General features: G+C 37.6%; 2 protein-coding genes across 6 annotated transcripts; both read right to left on the bottom strand.

Moving 5' to 3' along the window:
• Positions 1–367: 367 nt before the first annotated feature.
• On the bottom strand, positions 368–7,387 carry LOC130553183 (adhesion G protein-coupled receptor E3-like). 4 transcript variants are annotated; one of them, XM_057331987.1, is made up of 18 exons: positions 7,293–7,387; positions 7,016–7,057; positions 6,264–6,305; positions 5,819–6,106; positions 4,860–4,959; positions 4,307–4,338; positions 4,002–4,070; positions 3,704–3,890; positions 2,804–2,923; positions 2,375–2,553; positions 2,121–2,285; positions 1,843–2,049; positions 1,535–1,767; positions 1,287–1,353; positions 1,123–1,214; positions 882–1,044; positions 664–782; positions 368–575 (listed from the first exon to the last, which is right to left on the bottom strand). In XM_057331987.1, the coding sequence occupies exons 4-17, from the start codon at positions 6,062–6,064 to the stop codon at positions 690–692; spliced, it is 1,953 nt and encodes a 650-aa protein (XP_057187970.1). In that variant the 5' UTR covers positions 6,065–6,106; positions 6,264–6,305; positions 7,016–7,057; positions 7,293–7,387; the 3' UTR covers positions 368–575; positions 664–689. The 4 variants fall into 4 exon arrangements, with proteins under 4 accessions (XP_057187970.1, XP_057187969.1, XP_057187971.1 ...); XM_057331986.1 differs by having other exon boundaries at positions 368–782; XM_057331988.1 differs by having other exon boundaries at positions 368–782; positions 6,078–6,106; positions 7,293–7,366.
• Positions 7,388–8,259: 872 nt separating this feature from the next.
• Positions 8,260–20,264, bottom strand: LOC130553179 (adhesion G protein-coupled receptor E3-like). 2 transcript variants are annotated; one of them, XM_057331980.1, is made up of 18 exons: positions 20,174–20,264; positions 18,803–18,875; positions 18,590–18,631; positions 12,533–12,907; positions 12,376–12,432; positions 12,180–12,221; positions 11,990–12,021; positions 11,689–11,751; positions 11,412–11,598; positions 11,168–11,287; positions 10,095–10,279; positions 9,841–10,005; positions 9,563–9,769; positions 9,255–9,487; positions 9,067–9,133; positions 8,891–8,982; positions 8,648–8,810; positions 8,260–8,367 (listed from the first exon to the last, which is right to left on the bottom strand). In XM_057331980.1, exons 2-18 carry the CDS (start codon positions 18,822–18,824, stop codon positions 8,281–8,283), a joined length of 2,139 nt encoding a protein of 712 aa, XP_057187963.1. In that variant the 5' UTR covers positions 18,825–18,875; positions 20,174–20,264; the 3' UTR covers positions 8,260–8,280. The 2 variants fall into 2 exon arrangements, with proteins under 2 accessions (XP_057187963.1, XP_057187962.1); XM_057331979.1 differs by having other exon boundaries at positions 9,255–9,769.
• Between the last annotated feature and the right edge of the window lie 3,926 nt (positions 20,265–24,190).

Raw genomic sequence — 24,190 nt, 5'->3', positions numbered from 1 at the left:
TGCGGTATAGGTGATATGTAATTCTTTAAAGTTTCTGAGGGTGAATTAATATTGACAAGCTGATAAAAAATCATATTTGAACAGTTTGCAGGATATTTAAGGTGTCACAGATCTCTGTCTGATTGTAGCAATGTTTGGGGAGTCTTGTTTGTATTTCACCAGTGTATAATTTTGTTCAGAAAGCAACATTTATTCTTTGCGGCCACTGGATGGCAGTATGGTTTAATAAATAGAAGTTCAATTTGTCAAATCTATTTTATCGGTCATTGTACCACAATACATACCTCATGTATAGCATTTCCTAAAACTGTATTGTACATCACACTAAATATTCATTGAAGGATAACAGAGGCAATCAAAGTCAGAAGCATACGTTCATGAAGTGCCATCACCCAGAAAAAATAGTATCACAAGTATTGACAGCTGCAAAACAAGACATTTATCACAGAATGGAGAATATATGGCATGTACATCTTAAAGCATTGATTCTGCTGTTGTGTAGGGTACGTGCCGTTTTTCCAGGACACGTCCTGGCCAGGATTTCGGGTGCGTCCTCCGGAGCTCGCATTTGTCCACTGCATACATAATCAAGGTTAATAACTTCAGAAAAGCAATCGGTATATTTCAAGGTAAGAATGAAACTGGCATGAATGGTCACCCTACTTTTGTGGTTTGCACAACTCATCCATTTAGTCTAGTCCTCCGTATCTTTGGAGAGCACTTTTTATGGTTTTGAGTCCAGGGAAGAGAGCTTTTATCCAATTCACATACTGTTGTCTGACCTGAACAAGAAGATGAGAAGAGCAATGCAAAAATTTTCATATCCTCTTAAATAAACTTCATGTGATATATGATGTCAGAATGAATCTGTGACGACTCACCTCATTATTGAGGAGACAGTAGATCAGGAAGATGAAGGTTCCTTGCTGTGAGTTCAGGATCAGGAAGAGAATCTCCATCATCTTACTGTCTTTAGTGAAGAAACCCAGAATCCAGGGACAACCAAGAACCACAAACTGAGCCAGTGTTTTAAAAACCATAATCCTGAAGAGAGAAAGACAAATAATGCTCATGATTCATGTGTTTCTCTCTTTAAAGTGTTTCAGACACAATGTTTCTTACTTGGTTTCTTTCATCCGTGAAACTTTAGCGTTCTGCTTTGTGAGAGTTGAGTTCAGACTGATGATGATTCTGATGAAGAGAATCGAGTTTATCTGCAAAAAAAGCAGTGATTAACGCTTTATTTTCCTTTGATTAAAACGTAACGATCAGAAACTGAAACATACTGCAAGAATGAAGCAAACAGGTCCCAGAAAACTCCAGATGAAGCCTTTCTCCACTTTAATCCAGCATCTGTTTACAGGAAAACACAAAATGAAATATTCAATACTATTCTCGGTGTTCACTGCTGTAATAGTACTGAAGATGTAAAGTTTGACAGATATTGTACATGTGATGTCAGTCGTGTATTTTGATCGGACACTCTGTTACAGATATCTGAACATATAACAAATATACTGTATACTAAACGTACTTGTCACTGCCATAGCCGTCAGGAACCAATCCGACAGACACGCCCACTATAACCAGAGCAATCACATATCCAATCACAATCAAGAATCTGCTGCTAAGCACCGCCCTCTGTCTGGAGCTGATCTGTGATAGGTTCTTCACGCAGATGTAGAGCAGCACAGCTTCAATGAACATCCACACAAAGCAGGAGAGAAAGAGAAAGTGAAGAAATCCTGACAGCACACCACACAACACCTGAAGAGAGAATATGAAAACATTCATGTGAAGAGAATTACACATAAAAATATGATCTGGAGTAATAAGTGTCACCTGAAGAGGTCTGATGTGTGTGAGGAAGTGTTGTGTGAGGAAGAACAGAAGATGAGCCGACAGCAGACTGATGCAGAGGTTGATTCGAGCCACATTGTTCACTCCAGGTTTCCATCGACAGAAAGCAAAAGTCAACAGAGCCAAACTATTAAACACCAGACCCACCGACACAGCCACCAAATTCAACACTTCCATCAGATGATCATCCTGAGAGAAAACATGAAATGAAAAACATTCTTCATCTTTGTGTCGTCAGACGGTATAAATGTCACGTGTACCTCTGCTGGTGTGCTGCTGGTTTGCATGATGAGAGCGAATGTTGACAGATGAACACATGAACACACAGTGTAGCTGCTGTTTGTGTCTAAAACACAACAACCATCTACAGTCCACTCAGTCATGTTCCAGTACACACACCACACACTCCCTCCAGACACAAGCTCCTTCACATGAAGAGAAAATATTCATGTGTTTTCATTAGTCATTAGTCGTGTTGGGAACAAAGACACCAAACAACAAGAGAAGAACTGACTCGGATGTGTTTGAGGGTGAAGTTGACTGGTTTTGTGAGCTGTATGTTGGTGGTTTTTGGAAGAGTAGCTGAGATGACAGTGGACATCATGGTTTTAACTGATGTGTCATCTGATGTGTTGAAGAATTCTGCCTTCAGTAGATTCTCCATTGTGTTAAAGCTCATGAACGCCACAGCAGCTGATCAGGCACAGACAAATAAAATGTTTTTTAATGCAAACTTCCTATATGGGTAATTGGATGATACAGTAAGTGTTTCAGTATTTACAGACCCTGGTATTTCTCTGCTTGAAGCTGTTTCATACATTTATATGAATGACTTTGCTTGCTTGATTTTTCTCTTCATTTTGGTACTTCTATTCCTTATGAAAATACATTACTGGCTGTGTGTACAGTAAGTTATTTTAATAACACCAATATTTTTACTTACAACTTCCATTGTTGTTCTTGGCAATCCCAGTGAGATCAATGTCCACAGATGCATTTGTTGTGTCAAGCTGTGGGATTTTATATAAGGTGACACGTGATCCAACCATGAAGACTTGTGCCTCTGATAAAAATACAGTAATGTGAATATATTTTTAGTTTATTTAATTGAGAAACAAATTAATTTGGTATTCTTTGTTACGTTTTACATCTATTACTGTAGCTACATTATTATATAGCGAGACATACACTCTTAAAATAAAGGTGTTTAAAAGGTTCTTCACAGCCATAGAAGAACCATTTTTGGTTCCACAAAGAACCATTCTATCAAAGGTTCTTTAAAGAGCCATCTCTTTCTTACCTTTTTATAATCTAAGGATTAGATCCGGTGTCAGCATCGCTCGACGCATGCGCGTTCTGACCACACAGGCTCTACGTCAGAACGCGCATACGTCGAGCGATGCTGACATCGTGTGGCTCTCGGGAACACGCGCTGGAATCAGGGAATTACTAACACTCAAATCAGGAAGTTTTTGAATATAGTCGTTAGTTTTGTTTGTTTGGGCACAAAAAGTATCCTCGTCGCATTATGTTAATTTATACTGAAGCACCGGAGTCGCGTGGACAATTTTACGATGACATTACGCACTTTCAGTGCTTTGAAGATTGGTTGAGTTGCAATCTAAGGAGGAGTCAGAAAGCTTCCAAAACTACCATAATTTGCGTTTTTGGGAAAACTGGAGGTCCTACAGATGTTAAACTACTTGAGGGTGAGTGAATGGCAGAATTTTCATTTTTGGTCGGAGTTCCCCTTTAAAGGTTCTTTATGGAACTAAAGGGTTCTTCTATGGCATCGAAGAACCTTTTGAAGCATCTTTTTTTATAGAGTGTAGTTGTATCTTACCTACAGACTGAAGAGTAAAGCTGACATTTCCAAAAGTTCTTGTTGGCTTCACCAACATGGAGACGAGCTTCTCACTGACTTTTAACACACGGTTTCCGGTTGACGCTAGTGTCTCCAAATCATTTGACAACGAGTGTAAAATCTCCTCAGAAGTATGAAAGACCAGGTCCAAAAGATTGGTGACGTTCTGAACGAAACACATACAGACATTTACATACAGAAACTATTATAACATTACCGTTTTGCTAATTATTTGTGACAAATATAGATTATTTCCGTTTTTCTTGTAAAGACTTACGATCAAAGGGAGATGTTGTACTGTAATCTTCTCTATCTGGTCAAGAAGGTTTGTCAAACGTCCTGGGGTCTAATTGTAAAATCACAATTAAGTTTCACAAATAAAACTAATTGTTAATTTACTGAAATAGACATGCATGTAATATATTCTCAACAAATGACACGTAGGCAACTTAATAAATACAACATAGCAGGTCTCAGAATATCAATTGTGAAGACCGTGGTTAATCATTTGGTTTTATTTATAATGAAACTATTATAACCATTGTAACCACTTTTTTAGTTCAGAAAATCAGTTAAACGTACACTGCATTCATCCGTCGGTGTTGTATTATGACCTGAAACGAGAGATTTCTTCAATTAAACAGCGACTCGTGTCTAGGGATGTAACGATTCCCTTAGCTCACCATGCGATTCACGATGTGATTTTTTCCACACAGACAAATTAGAAATGAACAACTGGCCCTTTATTATTTCTCAAATGCTGCACATTTCTTTTGCAAAATAGCTTTTATGTCAACTAACAAAACTAAACTGAATTTTAAAACAAATTGCAAATAAAATAAAATATGAATGATACAAAAGTCTCTTTAATATAAACAAAATAAGACTTGTGCTTTTTCTAACTTGGATTTTTTTTTAAAAAATTTTAAAGAAATATCTGCATATTCACGTTGACCAAGTTTGCCGTAAACACAGCGGCCCCTGCTGTTCAAAACATGTATTGCGATCCATTTAACATCTCAACCGACTTGAATCGTCACATATTATAATCGATTTTCAACCGGCTCACGGTGAATCGTTACATCCCTACTCGCGTCTAAATTAATGTCACATGCTACACCAACAACACACTCACCTGGAGTTGTGGGTCTTAGAGACGTTGCGGTTGTAATTGTATTGACGTCATTAGTGCAGAAGCAGATGGAGTTTCTCTTTTGAGCGCAGACACAGGTGGTCTTATAACCAAAGCATGCACAGTAATTATTCACACAGTGATGGTGGATAGAATTGGTTGCATAATAAAAGTCGTGCTGACTTATGTCACAGTACAGTCGATACTGAGCGCCAGTGCAGATGTAGGTGTCATTAAAGAGCTGGCACTGACGATAGCAATGTCATTGATGTTATTGTTGTAATTCTCTTAGAGGCAGGAAGACGACGTTGTACCATAACATCTACAGTTGTACTTATCACCATAACAGCGACAGCTATTCCTACAGAAGTGCTGATATCTTGTATAATAAAACCAAGTTGCACTTGTGCTGCAGTACATGCGGTAGTGAACGCCAGTGCAGATGTAAGTGTTGTTGTTGTTATAGAACACACAGTCATAGCCAGTGTTGGGTGTAACTAGTTACTAAGTAATTAGTTACTGTAATTTAATTACTTTTCCCTTAAAAAAGTAAAGTAAGGGATTACTCTTATTTTTCTGTAATTTAATTACAGTTACTTCTGATGTAATTAAACTAAATACTTTGTGTAATATGTGTGTGCAATAGCGGAATTGACATCAAAATTCAAAGTCTAACTTTAAAATCCGTGCTTTAATGTATAATTCTTACATTTGTAATACTTTGGTCAGTTAATAAGAGTACTTTATGTAGTTTAATATTCTTTAATTGAATGAATTAAATAAGCCGTTTCATGCCTATCCTTGAATCACTTAACTAATCAAGGTTGATGTAGGATATAGAAAGTAATTAGTAATAAGTAACTAAATACTTTTTGGAGAGAGTAATTTATACAGTAATCTAATTACACTATTGAATATGTAATTAGTAACTAGTAATTAATTACTTTTTCAGAGTAACTTACCCAACACTGGTCATAGCGAGGACTAACTGCTGGACTGAGAGTGATGCTGTTGGTATTATTACTGCAGAAGCAGGAGGATGTATTACTGGTGCATGTGTTCAGATCACCAATACAGTCACAGCCATCATTTATGCAGCGGTGTTCGGTTTGGTTCCGAAATATTGAGTACAAAAAGTCATGCACACTTGTGTTACAGTACAGCCAGTACTGAGCACCGGTACAGATGTAGGTGTCTTTATAAAGCATAGACTGGACTCACTGATGCTGTTTGCTCATTGGATGTTAAACCTAAAGATGAGAAAGAAAATAAATGAAGCTATAAAAGCACAAGCTATACGAGTGCTTTACTGCAAAGTCTTTCAAGCATATTTAACTCTTGGATATGTTCAGAGCCTACAGAACCTGGCTTTGTATCAGGACAGTAGATGCATGTGATTACACTTACACAGTATAACACAGATGATAGGCAACAGTCCTCTTGAAATATCTGCCAGAAGATGGAAATATGCTCATTTGCATGATGAACTGGTTTTCTTCATTTTAAATTCAGTTTTAATATGTGACCCTGGACCACAAACCCAGTCTTAAGTAGCACAGGAACATTTTTAGTAATAGCCAAAAATACATTGTATGGGTCAAAATGATCAATGTTTCTTTTACGCCCAAAATCATTAGGATATTAAGTAAAGATCATGTTCCGTGAAGATATATTGTACATTTCCTATATATGTAAATATATAAAAACTTTATTTTTGTGAGTAATATGTTAGCGCTAAGGACTTCATTTGGACAACTTGAAAGGCGATTTTCTCAATACTTTGATGTTTTTGCACCCTCAGATTCCAGATTTTTACATAGTTGTATCTCGTCCAAATATCATCCTAACAAAGCTATTCAGCTTTCTGATGATGTAAAAATCTCAATTTCGAAAAATTGACCCTGGTTTTGTTGTCCAGGGTCACATTTTAGTAAAAATAGTAATGTAATAATACAGAATACTGGATTATATTGCAGAATTAAATGTTTTAATAATAACATGGGATTTATATATTGTTCATTCTTTTATTAAATAATTTAATTTGAATTATTCTTAGACAAACATGCTATGCATGCAGATTTCTCTAAATATTTTTAGGATCAGTGTTTCGCTTATTCATTATTGTTATTATTATACAATATCCCTATAAAGAATCTTACCTTTAGCAATGATGGAAACCATTATGAGCAGTGATACATAGACTGTTTTAATCAGGGACAGATATGCAGTTAGAAATACAGTTAGATCTGGATTGTTGCTTCAATACTTGCTGTGGTGTGTGTTGACTGATATTTTAATACACTATAACATTTCTACAGCATAACATGTGCTTAAATTATGTACAAATACAACTATCACAAAATACAAATATCACAAACAGCTATGACTGAAAGCAACTAGACTGAATCTCGATTATTAATGTAAAGTTGATCTTACCTGAAGTGAGTTACGGTACATATGTTGATCTTCATCTGACTAAATGCAAACATTTGTGTGTCACAAGTATTTATAGAGCAGTTATCTGACCATCAGTTTAAAGAGGAAATTGTAACCCATCTGAGCGACTCTATTTCTCCCTGTTCATGTTCATTAAAATATTCAGTTCCTTTTTTTACTTTTGACCACTTCTGTCATTTTACAAAATTACAAAACATGAAAACATGGCTTTATTCAGATTTGTTATTTATTTTGTGATGCTCAAATAAAGAGAAAATGAACATTACTGCACTTTAAATTCATTCATGCATGTTTTCCTTTTAGGACAATAATCTCACATAATTATCATTAAATCATATGTCTGATCCAACAATGCAATCTTTTAAATAAACAAATCAGTGTCTCCAAACCCCTTGATAAATGTAGAATTAAATGAATTATTTACACTTAGATCTGAATGAAGGATACCGTTTGTGTTGTCAAACCAAAGCTGATTGTTGATGTTTGTTGTATGCACAGAGATGAGGAAGTGTTAAAGGCAAGTGTTAGAGGCTGTTTTACATAGATTTCACTATTCTACTATTGTGTCATACTGAACTGAACATCAGCATAATGAGGAAACGTGAACATTAAAACCCTGGTTTCTTTCTTTTTCTCTTCCTTCTCAAATTCAAATTGATAAACTAAAGTATGGGGCCATGTCTTAAATAATGTGAAATGCCACTGTTTTCTCCAGACAAACAAGAAAAAATAAAAGATATACACAGTAAGTATTTGTAAATATAAAAACAAGTATTACTAAACATAAAACATTACCCCCCACCAAATAAAGAGTTTCCTTGTAAATAATCATTTGTACTAGAGATGATTAAAAAACATTCAGACACCTCTGAAGACCTCTGGGACCATGGCATGTATCATGTAAAATAATTGATTCTGCTGTAGTATTTTACTGTAATGACTTTATTACAAATGAAACTTCTGGTCCTCAGCGTTTTTTGGGGGCGCCTTTGATGGTTTTGGATTTGAGTCCGGGGACGAGAGCGCTCATCCACTTCACATACTGCTGTCTGACCTGAACAAGAATGACACGAGAAGAATGAATTTATGTGTCTAACTCTGCTGAAACAGATGAGATGGTTGAAGAGATGGTTAAGACAAGGTGTTTGATAAGTGTCAACTTTAAAATAAAGATCAATTCAATGGATTCACAGCCAGGTGAGAATTAGACTATCTGTTCATCTCAAAAGATTAATGTGGGAGGTGAAGAGATGTCAGAAGATCTTTAGAAGGTGCAAGTGAGTTGTAGTTGTTGTGGACGTGAGAGAGGCAAGAATGAATCTGTGATGACTCACCTCATTATTGAGGAGACAGTAGATCAGGAAGATGAAGGTTCCTTGCTGTGAGTTCAGGATCAGGAAGAGAATCTCCATCATCTTACTGTCTTTAGTGAAGAAACCCAGAATCCAGGGACAACCAAGAACCACAAACTGAGCCAGTGTTTTAAAAACCATAATCCTGAAGAGAGAGAAAGACCAATAATGCTCATGATTCATGTGTTTCTCTCTTTAAAGTGTTTCAGACACAATGTTTCTTACTTGGTTTGTTTCATCCGTGAAACTTCAGGGTTCAGCTTTGTGAGAGTTGAGTTCAGACTGATGATGATTCTGATGAAGAGAATCGAGTTTATCTGCAGGAAAACAATGAAGAAATTATCGCTTTCTTTTCCATTGATTAAAAGTTCATCTTGAAAATGATTGAATCTAAAACATACTGCGAGAATGACGCAAACAGGTCCCAGAAAACTCCAGATGAAGCCTTTCTCCACTTTAATCCAGCATCTGTGAACAGGAAACACTGAATTATTTTGTTAAAACGCTGTGTTAAATAAATCAATATATGTATGTATATATTTTTTCATGAAGCAGTTTTATTTTTTTCTAATCTGAAGAATTAACGTACTCGTCACTGCCATAGCCGTCAGGTACCAATCCGACAGACACGCCCACTACAACCAGAGCAATCACATATCCAATCACAATCAAGAATCTGCTGCTAAGCACCGCCCTCTGTCTGGAGCTGATCTGTGATAGGTTCTTCACGCAGATGTAGAGCAGCACAGCTTCAATGAACATCCACACAAAGCAGGAGAGAAAGAGAAAGTGAAGAAATCCTGACAGCACACCACACAACACCTGAAGAGAGAATATGAAACCGTTCATGTGAAGAGGATTACACATATAAATATGATCTGGAGTAATAAGTGTCACCTGAAGAGGTCTGATGTGTGTGAGGAAGTGTTGTGTGAGGAAGAACAGAAGATGAGCCGACAGCAGACTGATGCAGAGGTTGATTCGAGCCACATTGTTCACTCCAGGTTTCCATCGACAGAAAGCAAAAGTCAACAGAGCCAAACTATTAAACACCAGACCCACCGACACAGCCACCAAATTCAACACTTCCATCAGATGATCATCCTGAGAGAAAACATGAAATGAAAATCATTCTTCATCTTTGTGTCGTCAGACGGTATAAATGTCACGTGTACCTCTGCTGGTGTGCTGCTGGTTTGCATGATGAGAGCGAATGTTGACAGATGAACACATGAACACACAGTGTAGCTGCTGTTTGTGTCTAAAACACAACAACCATCTACAGTCCACTCAGTCATGTTCCAGTACACACACCACACACTCCCTCCAGACACAAGCTCCTTCACATGAAGAGAAAATATTCATGTGTTTTCATTAGTCATTAGTCGTGTTGGGAACAAAGACACCAAACAACAAGAGAAGAACTGACTCGGATGTGTTTGAGGGTGAAGTTGACTGGTTTTGTGAGCTGTCTGTTGGTGGTTTTTGGAAGAGTAGCTGAGATGACAGTGGACATCATGGTTTTAACTGATGTGTCATCTGATGTGTTGAAGAATTCTGCCTTCAGTAGATTCTCCATTGTGTTAAAGCTCATGAACGCCACAGCAGCTGACCCTGCGTAACAGAATACATCGCATTGACAATTTAATGCAAATTTTTATGCATGCATTGAATTATCCACATGGGTGCTTATCATCCTAACCACCCACAAAAACGAGATTTGTATGTTCAATCTCCATTTTCCTCCATTAGAGCAATACTGCGCCATGCACTTAGACCGCAACACTAAACACACACACCTCAATCATGGTAACTTACATCATCCATTAAAAAACATTCTACAAACAACAAAGCACATTTGACAGTGACGACAACAACAGCATCAAGTCAACTAGTACTAACTTTTAGTACTAACCACATAATTGTCTATGCGGCAATGCATGCTGGGAATTTTCATATGTATTTTTTTTAAAATACAGTCAACAAAAATAATCTGTTTTAGCAACGTTGAGCACTAATCTTGTTCAGTATACACAACATGATACACTGAAAAAAAGTGATTCTTGAGGGTTAGTAAATACTAACAATGCAAATGAGTTAAATTTTACTTACATATATTAGGTAGCAAATTAAACTATATGCAAACTCTACTCAATAAAATTGAGGTAACAATTTGCACTCAATTAGAATAATTGTATTGAGTAGATTCAATAAGTTTGCATATAGTTTACTTTGCTACTTAATATGTTTAAGTAAAATTTAACTGATTTGCATGGGTAGTATTTACTAACCCTCAAGAATCATTTTTTTCAGTGTAAATTTACTCTTCCTACTGAAAATAAAATCTTTGTTCAAGTTACTTCATTACATTTGTTGGGAGAACATTTTGAAGCTGGATTTCTTAAGGTGACGTTACACTTTCTGACTTCTGACTGCTTTCTGACAATGTCAATACTGGCTGTGTTGAAGTTCTTTCAATCACACCAATATATTTTTACATACCTGTTTTATTGTTGTTCTTGGCAATCCCAATGAGATCAATGTCCATAGAAGCATGTGTTGTGTCGAGCTGAGGGATTTTATTTAAGGTGACCTGTGGTCCAACCATGAAGACTTGCGCCTCTGATTTATAAAACAGTTGTACTACTTTTATTGAAACTCAAACATCAAAGGTTATTTCTCACATTCTCTCACAAAATTGACTTGAGTAACATTTTATATACTGTAGTTATTGTGTCTCTCTTACCTACAGAATCACGAATAAAACTGACATTGTCAAAAGTGTTTGTTGGCTTCACCAACATGGAGACGAGCTTCTCGCTGGCTTTCAACACCTGGATTCCTTCAGACACTAGTTTCTTGGGGTCACCTGATGATGAGTTGGAAATCTTCTCTGATGTATTAAAGACCAGGTCCAAAAGATTGGTCACATCCTAAGGCAGAAGTGAAAAAGTAAATGGTTACAAAAATGGAACATCAACATTTTATTGTTTTATTTTTTCACATTTCCTTGATGGACCTACAGTTAAAGGGAGAACTGTTATATTCTCTATCTGGTCAAGTAGATTCTGTATACATGAGATTCCCTGTGGACAAAAAACATAACTGCATGTTCAGTATTTTAGTGAAGATCATCATCACTGTCTATAGTGGTTATGACCTTGATGTTGGGGGATGTTTTTTAATAATATATGCTGTTATAGTTCAAGTTCTGTTGTCCACAATATACAAACATAGGCAATTCAAGTAAATATATACAGGTAAAAACACATTATATTTATATTTGCAGTGCTCTTCAAAATGAACAAAATCTTGTTAGCTTACCGTGCAGTTTGTAAGCAGAGATATAATTAAACCTAAAAGTGTTCATAGACACAACGAAAAATTGTGTAACAAATCATAACAATTCAAAAAACATATAAAAATGTATACAATTATGCAAATCATAAAAATAAGATGCCGATGTGTGCATTAATCCAAATATAACTTTAGAAGGCTTAACACTTTATATTACCAGTCGTGGTGATCATTGGCGTGGCAGTTGAGCTTCTAAACTCTAAATGATTCGATGATGTTGTAATTAATAAAAAAGACACAGATATCTTATCAGATGTACAAATGGACATCACATGTAAAACAATATTGAATTATACAATCATCTAAAAAAAAAATACATATATATATATATATATGGGTGCACTTTACATTACCAGTTGTGGTGATCACAGTTGTGTTGTTTGTATATGTTTTGTTAATGCTGTCCACATCTGAAAGATTTTCATATCATGGAATTAATATGCAGACACAAAAATCCCAAATTTGTCCAAGGGAATCATATAATTATTATACAGTTCATTGCATAATCACCTGCACAGTATGCAGAGTTGCAAACAGCTGTTTGAACGAACTCATAGACATAATAATTGTCTGGACAGGCTTTGACTCGAATGAGAATAGGCGGGAAATAACAGCAATTTCCCAAGTGATGGCCACAGACATTTCGGGAAACCACTCCATCCTCAACATTTGGGTGTCCATCACGTAGCCAAAGAGGGACAGTGGTGCCACATTTATTCTCATCAACACATGTTTCTGGCATTCGAACGCTCCAGACATCTAGGAAAAGTCGATACCAGCCGACCCACTTGCCAGTGTCACATAATGAGTCGACGGAATAGTTGGTAGATCTTCTTGGATCATTCAGCACAGTGTAGTTGTAGCAGGGGTCAACAGAGAGATTATCTAGTGAATAAAAGTATTGAAAAAAATTCTAATAATTTGTTGGTGCTGTTAAAAAAAGACATTGAAAAGTAATCTTCCCAGTCAACAATTTGATGCCACAGTAATGTTACCTTCAGCTTTTAGAATACTCACGATGAGGTCAAAATGTAACCACACAGCAAACTCACTGTGTGCTCAAACTGTGATCTAACTCTTGTACTGTGATCTTAGAGGTTTAGACCATTGTGTTGATGAGTGTTTGCTTTAGTTGAGCTCTTGACTCTACAGTGTTTGATTACACTTTCTCTGCTTCATGCTGCAATGCATGCTGGGAGTCATGAAAGAGTTTTATACTATGATTTTACCCAGCATGCATTACAGCACAAAGCTTTCGTTGGTAGACTGTCAACGTTGTTGAGTTTTGTATGCCGATTCTTAATGTCTGTGTGTTTCTCAACTAATCTCCTAATGACGTTATAGCATATGACGATTTAAGAAATTCTTCCTAACATCTCACTACTCGGCCTCAAACAGTAAAATGATGTAAAAATGCTAACTAGACTAAAAATAATTAAGTGAATCACTATGACCAGTTAGCCAGCATACTCAGATCGGGCTTATTTCAAGTTCTTTGCTACAACAATTGGGCTTCGTACAGTAACAATGACAGGAGGTAAAGAAAAACTAGCACATAAAAGTGGAGGGTGAAGAGTCCAGCTAAAGCAAACACTCATTACCATAATGGTGACTAAATAATATAAATTCACATTGAGCTCACATATTACTCACACTGTCACAGTATGAGAAGGGTGTGACATCACTGTGATCATCCCATGCAATTGAGCTGGGTTGACTGGGTTGGAAACACTGTAAAATCCAATTATACATGCATTTTTATATAAAACTGTTGGGTTATTGCAAGCCATCATTGGTTTAAAGAACTGTTGGGTTAATTAACCCAGAGAACGTTTATATTTGACCCAACAATGGGTTAAAACAACTCAACATAGGTTAATTTATAACCCAACGATGGTTTGAAATAACCCAACATTTCTTAGTGTAGATAATCCTATGTGCGATTTGTAATCAGAATCAGAATCAGAATCAGAAGAGCTTTATTGCCAAGTGTGCTTGCACACACAAGGAATTTTCTTTGGTGTTGGAAGCTTCTAGTACAGACATTCAACACAATGACAATACAATATAATACGATTTACAGTCTAAAACATTCTAAATTGTGCATATATAAAATAAAGACTATTTTACAGAAAATGGGGGATAATAACATATAAGAGACATTGTACAGGGTAGTATATAGTAGAATAAACATATTAACAGATTGTTTGTACACTTGTGCAAATGGATAATTTAGTAAGTGGAGGTAGTGTTATATACATGTATACATAAGATGTAGATATAATAAGGCACTATAGTGCACACTATAGGAGTAGTGGAAGTGGAATATTGCTCTTAAGGAGCAGTTATCTGTTTAGGAGGGAGATTGCCTGGGGGAAGAAGCTGCTTCTGTGTCTGGAAGTCCTGGTGTTTGGTGCTCTAAAGCGCCGGCCAGAGGGCAGCAGATCAAAGAGTTTGTGTGCTGGGTGTGTGGAGTCAATGATGATTTTTCTTGCCCTGTTTTTCACTCTGGAATCGTACAGGTCCTGAAGTGTGGGCAGAGGAGCACCAATAATTTTCTCAGCACTACGAACTGTCCGTTGTAGTCTTCGTAGGTCTGATTTGGTGGCCGAGCCATACCAATGTTTGCTTTAATGTTTGCTTCTTTAACATCTCTATCTAAAACATAAAATTATGATATGCAGGTCAATTGCAGAATTACTTTCGGTAACACTTTAGATTACAGCCCACAGTGTACCGCATAATTAACCAGAATTTGCATCATAATCAGTAAGGCGATATTAAAAGTCGCCTGGCCTCACTGCGAAGAGCAGAGAGCTTGAGAAAGCAACATAAAAAAGGAGCTAACCAGGACCGCTTTCTAAAGAGATCCTTACAAGTTAGTCAGTAGCATCTTTAGCAAGGATAAAACCCTTAAAGTATCTGTAACAGATCTTGAGGAACACCTACGGAAAACGTATTCTGACAATCATGAGCCAATCTCCATTCCAGAGGACATGCCACCAATTCATCTACCAGAACACCAGATGGACTCAAGGCCCCCTAAATGGAGCGAAGTTGAGAGTGCAGTAAAACGGGCAAGATCAGCGTCAGTTCCTGCACCCAACGGTATACAATACAAGCTCTACAAGAAAGCTCTTGAAGTGTTGAGGAACCTTTGGAGATTAATGGCTGTGGCATGGAAAAAGCAGGTGATACCAAAGGTCTGGAGATGGGCAGGAGGCATACTGATCCTCAAGGAGAAAAACTGCTCAACTATTGACCGGTTTTGCCAAATTAGCCTCTGGAATGTGTAAGGTAAGATTTTCTTCAGTGTTGTGGCCAATAGACTCTCGGGATTTCTGAAGAGTAACAACTTCATTGACACTTCAGTACAGAAGGCAGCAGAGGTGGGAGCAAAGTCAAGTCTCAAGTCTTGAGACTTGACTTGCTCCCACCTCTGGAAGGCAGGCATAGGGGGTTACTCTGGATGTTTGGAACCTGCGAACATCATCTGGCACCAGATGTGGTTTTTCTAGATCTTGCCAATGCCTTTGGATCAGTGCCACATGAGCTGCTGTGGACAGCCTTTGACTTCTTCCACGTTCCAGAGCAGGTAACAAAGCTGATTAAGGCAAATTTTCAGGATCTCCAATTCTGTATTACCACAATTAAAGGATAGTACCACCACGTGGCAACAGCTGGAGGTTGGCATAATGGCAGGTTGCACAATATCACCACTGGTTTTCACAATGGCAATAAAATCCAGGCATCGCGTTTGGTGGTTGGAGGAGAACGTTTTAAAAATGGGTTGCGCCTACCTCCAATCAGGACATACATGCATGACATGGCAACCATCACAACAACCAAAGCATGTACAAAGCGGCTGCTGGAAAAGCTCCGGGAGAACATTAGTTGGGCACAAATGGAGGTCAAACCCAGCAAATCCCACAGCATTTCTATTGTCAAGGGCAGGCTTACCAATGACAGGCTCTGTATAAAGGGCGAGCCCATACATACGGTCATGGAAAAGCCCATCAAAAGCCTTGGGCGGTGGTACACCACTGACCTTAAAGACGCCGAACAGTTGGAACAACTCAGGCAAGTGACAGCCAGTAGACTGAAGAAAATCAATAATACAGCTCTTCCTGGGAAACTGAAACTCTGGTGCTTCCAATTTGGCTTGTTGCCATGCCTGATGTGGCCAATTTAAATGTATGAGTTCACGGTGTCTCACGCCAAGAACCTGGAGAGATTGGTGAGTACACAAGTGAGGAAATGGCTTGGGCTACCAAGATGCCTTAGCATCATAGGGCTGTGCGGGAATGGAGCTCTCTCTCTTCCCATTTCAAGCCTTGTGGAGGAATATCAATGCACCAAAACAAGGTTAGAGATGATGCTCAAAGAATCTTGTGATCTCTGTGTAAGAGATGCTGCTCCAACAGTAGCGACAGGGAGGAAATGGAACCCAACAACAGCGGTAGCAGATGCGAAGGCAGCCTTCAGATATAGGGACATCGTGGGACAAGTTCAACATGGCAGATGGGGACTTGGTTTGGCATCAACCACACCCACATGGTGAAAAGCGACACCAAAGGAACAGCGTCACCTGGTAGTGGAGGAGGTTCGTCATCAAGAGGAAACAAGTAGATGCGCCAGAGCGGTCTCTCAAGCCCAGCAAGGCCGCTGGATGAGGTGGGAAAGCATTGAACGGCGCAAAATCACTTGGAGTGAGCTGTGGAGTATGGATTAAACAGGCTAAGTTTTATCACAAGAGCTACATGTGCTGCCCTCACCAACAAATCTGCATGTTTGGTATGGACAGGATCCAGCCTGCCACCTGTGTGCAGCTCCAGCAAACCTTAAACAAGTTCTTGTGGGTTATAAGAAGAGCTTGACAGGGGAGATACACATGGCACCACAATCAAGTACTAAAGTGCTTGGCTGCAGCAGTAGAGACCAAGAGAGTGGCAGCTAATGCCATCCCCCAAAAGGCCCAGGCTAACTCGCTAAAAAGCCAACCCTTTATTTGGGAGGGGCAGAAAACCCTTAACCCCAGATTCAGGTTTGCCGAGTATAGCCAGGGATTTGGGAAATGCGAGTTGATGTAAACCACAGACTTACATACCCCTTGGAAATCGCAGCGACCAATCTGCGGCCGGACATGGTTCTGTGGTCCAGCTCCAGTAGGACAGTCATCATAGTTGAGTTGACTGTACCTTGGGAAGAGGCCATTAATGAAGCATTTGAAAGAAAGAATCTCCGGTATGCCAACTTGGCAGCGGAGGCTGAACATCGGGGATGGACAGTGAAAGTGTTCCTGGTGGAAAGGCTGCAGGGGCTTTGTTTCAAATTCCACTACAAGGCTGCTTAAGGAAGTGGGGATAACAGGACAGGCCCAACGGACAGTAGTCAAAGAACTTGCCACTGTTGCTGAGAGAGGCGGCCACTGGCTGTGGTTGAAACGGAAGGAAACAATACACTGCAAAAAATGACTTTGTTGCTTAGTATTTTTGTCTTGTTTTCCAGTATAAATGGCAAAAAATTCTTGAATCAAGATGCATTTTCTTGATGAGCAAAATGACCTAACAAAATAAGTCTTGTTTTTAGACAAAAAATATGAAATTTCAGTGAATTTGTGCTTAAAACAATGGTAAAGTGGTAAGCAGCAGCAGTTCTTTTTTATTATGTTAGGAATGTTTACGGCTGCACCACATAGGGAATAAAGCTAGATTAGACCGACGCGACCATGGATTAAGAGCACATCTTCACATAGCTGACCAAATTAAAATGTATTTTTATATTGCATAACAGAAGAGTTTCAAATAATCAAAGCTGCATCAGTCAAATAATACAAGCATAAACAAAAGTTAAGATTATATTGATTAGATAGCCTACATAATGCATGTTACGTTTATGTATATTTATTTTACATTTAAAAGTAAAGTTACAATATCTATTTATATTATCATCTGCGCAACCGTGCCGTTGCCTTTCTTTGATGACGTTGCAGGGCATTCCAATTAAGGTTTTTTTGTCAGTAAAGTCCACTTCAACGGATATCCCGTGCTCAGGGAGTAGGGAGCAGTGAACACTGTGTAGGAACCCTATCAAATGGAATGCAACTTAACACTAGACAACACAGGGAAACACAGACAGGGATCATGGCAGACATAACGTGGCACCAGATTTGAAAATCGGGAAACACAGCAGAAACTGGAAGACAGCAGACGATGATCGCTTTTGCGTCTGTTCCTCATACAAATCGATTGTTTGACCTCGGTAAACTTGGAATATTTGTTTTATGTTATAAATGGGTTACGTTACTTGCTCAAAATGCCTGAATATGTGTGTATGTGTAGCCCAATGTAAATACACTTATCACGACACTTTAAAATGAAAATCAAACCACAACACGTGCAATCATTGGAAAATAATACCCCAAAATACTCATTAAATTATGGCGGATTTGCGTGCAGCTGGGAGAGGCGCTAATTTAGTAAACTCTTGTGTTTGTCGTATTTTAGGAAGGGAAAAACGACACACACAGTTGTGTGGGTTGAAGGATATGTTAATGTATACACTTACACGGCATAACAGAGACGATGATCAACAGAGCCATTGTAACATCTGAAATATAATACAAACACACATTAATAACAAGGAAATCAAGAACTGATGTATAATGATGATAAAATGAAATTTTTTTTTTTTTTTTAAGTATGAAATAAATCACTCAGCAATTATATCAATAGTGACAGCTGCCTTTAAATGCAAATCATCACAATAACACAAACTTACTTTTATGAAGGGTGGATGACATTTTAGACAGGCCAGTATCTTTATATTTGATCAACAAACACCACTTGAGTGCCTTTAAAGACAAAAGAAACGTTTTGTTTACATCAGTGTAACAGACTCGCTCCAGCTTTTACCCAGATAGCAAATTGTTGCACCTTAAATTACACATAACTGGTATCACACATCTTCCTATTCTTTTTATACGACTTTTATACCATTATCAAGCTGTTAAATGCAGCTTTTCCAGGCTGACCAGACTAACCACTATTGGTTATTTTAAAAGTTATATATATAAAAAAAAAATGCCCGTTCGTGACGTTTGAAAATAGTTTCTTACTTTAAAACCGAAAGTAAACAGCTTTTCCTTGCAGAAGGTCTGCATTTGGTAAAAATGAGGTAAACATTTTTCAAATTCACAAGTCATTTTCTCATGTGGCGAGTAGCCATGTAATAAGAGGGATAATGTACAAGCAGCCGGCTGTTATCGCAAAATAAACCCCTTCAGTGTGATAAAAGACCCTCCGCTTCGCGTTTCTGCCATAACCACCGGCTGCCTGTACATTATCCCTTCCTTAGGCCATTAACGCAACATCCGTTTTTTCAGTTATCATTGTCTAGCGTTACATTATATAATCACACACTTATATAAAGGCCTTTAAACTATTTAGGCGCAATTTGAAATGGTTGTATTGACACGTCCGTATGGATTGACAGCTTCTGGCTGTGGAACACGGCTCAACGCGACAGCGTCTGGTGTACACATGGGCTAAAGGCTGCGTCAGAATCTGTCAGACAGCGCACCGGTATTTACTTCTCTTTCATGCTTGAATAAACAAAAACACACAAGATTATGCCAGAAAGCACATTTTGTCTAGTATTTTCGCAACACAAAATCCTTGGGACCCATCATACGGGCACACGGCTTCTCCTATCACTGTTATGCTGACGACACCCAGATTTACATCTCGTTTCACCCAGACGATACCACTGTAGCAGCTTGAGTTACAGCCTGCCTAGAGGACATCTCTGCTTGGATGAAAGAGCATCCCCTCCAGCTGAACCCTACCAAGACAGAACTACTCGTGTTTCCGACACAGCTAAATGACTAAATGTAAACGTAATGTATGTTATAACACACATGTTGTGGCGAAGGGAACTAAGATCCAGTGGGATCAGAAAACAAACAACCTCCAACAATCATTTTTTTGAGTGTATGCTTTGTTAGCAACTTGTAACAATACTCTTATGCAGTTTACACAAAACAATAAATTTACTCTTCCTACGAAAAACAGTTTTAAGTAAATGTTTTACACTGTATTATAATGTTGCTGGTCATCATTAGATTTATTATCAGAATAAACCAGATCTTACCTGGGTCAATGTGGTCCACGCCCAAAAGTAACATGAAAGTTGAGAGAATATTTGTGTTTGTCAGTGTTTGAAATGCATCTGTTCATCAGCCTGATGAGGAAGTAAAAAATCTCCCCTTTCCCTCGTCAAATTCAAATTCAAATGCAAAGACACACAAAAGCACAAAAGGTGTGTGTGGGGGGGGGCGGGTTGGTATGATAGGATGATTTTAGGGGCCCTGGTCACACAGAATGCTCACAGAAGATGCCCCATACTGTTCTTTATGTATGGCATTGGGCCAGGAATACTGTGAAAATCTGGAGTTGAAAAAATTGAAAGTTTAACAGCAAACTTCTGGACATTTTTCAGCTTACTCAATTTTTTATACAAAAAAATATTTTTAAATAGTGCACTATGGGGAAGAAGTGAATGAAAACGAGTGAGCGTTTTCAGACACTGACGTATATAGCTTGCATTGGACAGTGTCGCGTACATTCATCATAAACACAACAATTCAATTATATTGCACCTGTGTGGCTTTATAGGTTGTTTGTGAAATTGTAAAGTTTGTTTTCTCCCTATTCATCATGTTTATTGTTTCAGTTTATAATAACAAAACAACTGTTTGTCGTGTTTATTATTATAACATTTAATTCAATTATTTAATATACTTAAAAAAAAACACTACTGTGTCTCACATTAATTTAATGTGTCAACAAGAACAAACACTGTACAAATATGCGTTAACTGTCAGTGATTCTAATCGGACAACTGGTGTTGTATCATGGGAAATAGCAGAGGTGGGAGCAAGTCAAGTCTCAAGTCTCAAGTCAAGTCAGTGGTTTACCTCAAGTGTTCTCAATCCTGATCCTCAGGAACCCCCTGACAGAATGTTTTAGATGTGTCTCTATATAAAACACCTGATTCAACTCATCTGCTAGTTACCTTAGATATCAAGAGAGCAGATGAAAACCACTGAATCAATGTTCATAATGGTTGATGTGTCAATGTTAATGGAGTTAAATCAATATCACTGTTGCACCTGAAATTAATGTTGAAACGATGTTGAGATTTCAACAAACCACCATTATTGTGATCAATGTTTGCTTTAGTTGGGACCTTGACTCTTGAACTCTAAGGTTAAGTTTTCAATGTCTGTAATAACAGTGTGTTAAATACATTTGATAACTCAATGAAAACTACCCGTAATCCATAAGAATCATCTGACAGTAGTTGTAATAATCTCAGTATTTGTGTTGTTTTCTTAACTTCTTGTGATGTTAATCCAGTGTATTAATTGTACGGCTAGCCTCCTCTTACTATTTAAAAGAAATTACTCCAAAAAATCTTTGCTCACTGAATCAATTAGACATGAAGAATCAGCGTATGAAACTCAAAAATGGTGACAATGAACAAAAGAAAGCTTCATGCAGCAATGCATGCTGGGTAACATCATAGTACAAAACTCATTCATGGCTCCCAGCATGCATTGCAGTTGATCTGAATTAGTTTAATGATTGTCACCATTGTTGAGGTTTGTGATTGACATAAACCTTATGAAGTATTATTGCTCATCTTTATTACAAATCAACACCCATCAAAGAAACTAAATTCTGCCACTTTAAAACATATTCTTTATGAATGCAACAAGTGTTCTAAGCGAAACACTGTTATGAGCAATGCAAGAGAAAATTTAACTTAACCAAAGTCGGAGATCAAGGTCCCAACTAAAGCAAACATTGATCACAATAATGGTGGTTTGATGAAATCTCAACATCTTTTCAACATTAATTTCAGGTGCAAAAGTGATATTGATTTAACTCCATTAACATTGACACATCAACCATTATTGTCATTGATTCAATGGTTTTCACCTGCTCTCTTGCTATCTGTGTAACTAGCAGATGAGTTGAAACAGGTCATCATCATATTCTCTCTGGGAAATAGTGAGCGAGCGAGCAAGTGAGTGTCCATTGCATGTACACTCAAAATCCGAGTGCATTGTGGGTAAAAAGTAGTGAACCAATGGGCAAATAAACTGCATTCAGATCATTCAACTCAATTTGTTTCAAACAGTCTCACTCCTATTTCCATGTAAAAACTCAAATTAGATAGTTTTAAGTTTGTTTGTACAGAAATCACCTGGCAGGCAGTATCAGACGTTCAAAAGACAAGATGTAATAAAAACGTGCATTCTTGGCTTCACATGGGACGTCTTATCAACGTCGATAAAGACGTAGAAAAGACATCTTTTGGACATGCCTTTGCTCGGTGGGAAAATATTATTTTGATCAGGAACTGAAGCGAGACAGACAGAAAATGAGGGGGAGGCCAGTTCCATTCTGCCTTTATCTCTCTAATCTTTTCCTGCTTAAGTCCTGTAACATTCATGCAGGGTAAAGTCCCTCTACTCTATGGTTTGGAATCATAATTTGAATACACATAGAACACCAAAGTCAAAGCACAACAAACAGCTGTTGCATTAAACAGAAAAATTAAAATACAAAAGATACAAAGGTACAAAAGTGTCATCCTTAAAGATACCCAGTCAACACGTGAGGTCACGCGATGATCACAGAGATGTCACACCATTCTCATACTGTGACAGTGTGAGTAATATATGAGCTCAATGTGAATTTATTTTATTTAGTCACCATTAAGATGATGAGTTTTTGCTTTAGCTGGACTCTTCACCCTTAACTTTTCTCTGACCATATTATATCACCTGTGTTTAAACACATTGCATTGGCAAAGAACTCTGAATTCAAACACAAAATGTGTTCTTTATCAAGCTTGCCATTATAACAGTGTGAATGTACCACACTAAAAACCAAAAGTTAAAGATGAGGTGACATGCGGTTTCATGCATTCTGACTTTTTTACACTGTTAAACGCGCTGGTTTCTTAAGCTTAACATGGCCAACTTGTCAAAAAACAAATCAACAGACATCAACAATCAGTATATGAATCGCAATAATGATAACAATAAAAAAAACTAAGTGCATGCTGCAATGCATACTGGGTAACATCATAGTACAAAAATCCATGACTCCCAGCATGCATTGCAGCATGAATACATTTTGCAACAATCTTTAATCTTTTGTCACCATTGTTGATGTTTGTATATATTGCGTATGAGTAGTGGTGTCTCAATTCCTTAAAAAAATCTAAAAGATGTTGACTGTTTTAAAAAATATGATATAATATTATAATAATTTTATAGTAACTTTTCTCAAACAACGTTTAAATAAGTTTCTGAACGTGAACAGTCTACTCAGTGTTTTAGCGGAATGAAATCTCAACAAACCACTTTTATTGCACAATAGCAAAATTGACAGTAAATAAAAATAAAATATATCAATGAAGTATCATCAATAACATTTTCAAAAATGATTGGTGCTGTTTCCCAGATAGGGATAAGATTAATCGAGGATGCCTTAGTTAATATGGACATTAAAGTCATTTTTATAAGTACATCACTGATGTGCATCTCGAGTGTCTGAACAGTAACACCAGGTATTTTGCTGCGATGGCAAGTAAAATCTTAAACTTTGACTGTGCTGAGGTTGTATTTCAGTGCAATTTTATAATAACAATAATGATAGTTTGTGCCTTTAATTTCCAGAACATGAACAGTCTACTCCTCAGTTTTTATTTTAGGTGCAATAGCTTGGGGTCCATGGAAGACAGCTCTCATCCACTTCACATATGCAGTCTGACCTGAACAAGAAGAGAAGAGAAGAGAAGAGAAGAGAAGAGAAGAGAAGAGAAGAGAAGAGAAGAGAAGAGAAGAGAAGAGAAGAGAAGAGAAGAATGTGTTCCTCAGACCACTCCAGTCCACGTGTCTTCCCACCCTGAATGTTTTGGATGTCTCCCTAAATAACGCATGAACAAGTTAATGAGTTAAATTAGGTTGAGTTAAGAAATAAATCATCACTTCATTATCTCATTAATGATGAACACCTGCTGTTAACAAACACAATCAGTGAAATAAACCATGAACAATAAGAAGTCACCCTAATAGTGTTTAGGGCATAT

The sequence above is a fragment of the Triplophysa rosa genome, linkage group LG4, assembly GCF_024868665.1.
Source record: "Triplophysa rosa linkage group LG4, Trosa_1v2, whole genome shotgun sequence".
NCBI lineage: Eukaryota > Metazoa > Chordata > Actinopteri > Cypriniformes > Nemacheilidae > Triplophysa > Triplophysa rosa.
The sequence above is the reverse complement of the archived record's forward strand: the minus strand, read 5'-3'. Positions and strand labels throughout refer to the sequence as shown.

Bases quoted from the DNA above. Each gene is read 5' to 3' on its own strand.
- LOC130553179 (XM_057331979.1), bottom strand. From the start codon at position 18,824: ATGTCATCCACCCTTCATAAAA. The intron at 9,134-9,254 runs GTACGTTAATTC...TCCTGTTCACAG, and splicing joins GACGGCTATGGCAGTGACGA to ATGCTGGATTAAAGTGGAGA. The intron at 8,811-8,890 runs GTAAGAAACATT...CTCTCTCTTCAG, and splicing joins TCACGGATGAAACAAACCAA to GATTATGGTTTTTAAAACAC.
- LOC130553183 (XM_057331986.1), bottom strand. From the start codon at position 6,064: ATGCTTTATAAAGACACCTACATCTGTACCGGTGCTCAGTACTGGCTG. The intron at 3,891-4,001 runs GTAAGTCTTTAC...TGTTTCGTTCAG, and splicing joins TACAACATCTCCCTTTGATC to AACGTCACCAATCTTTTGGA. The intron at 1,215-1,286 runs GTATGTTTCAGT...CTTTTTTTGCAG, and splicing joins CTGTTTGCTTCATTCTTGCA to ATAAACTCGATTCTCTTCAT.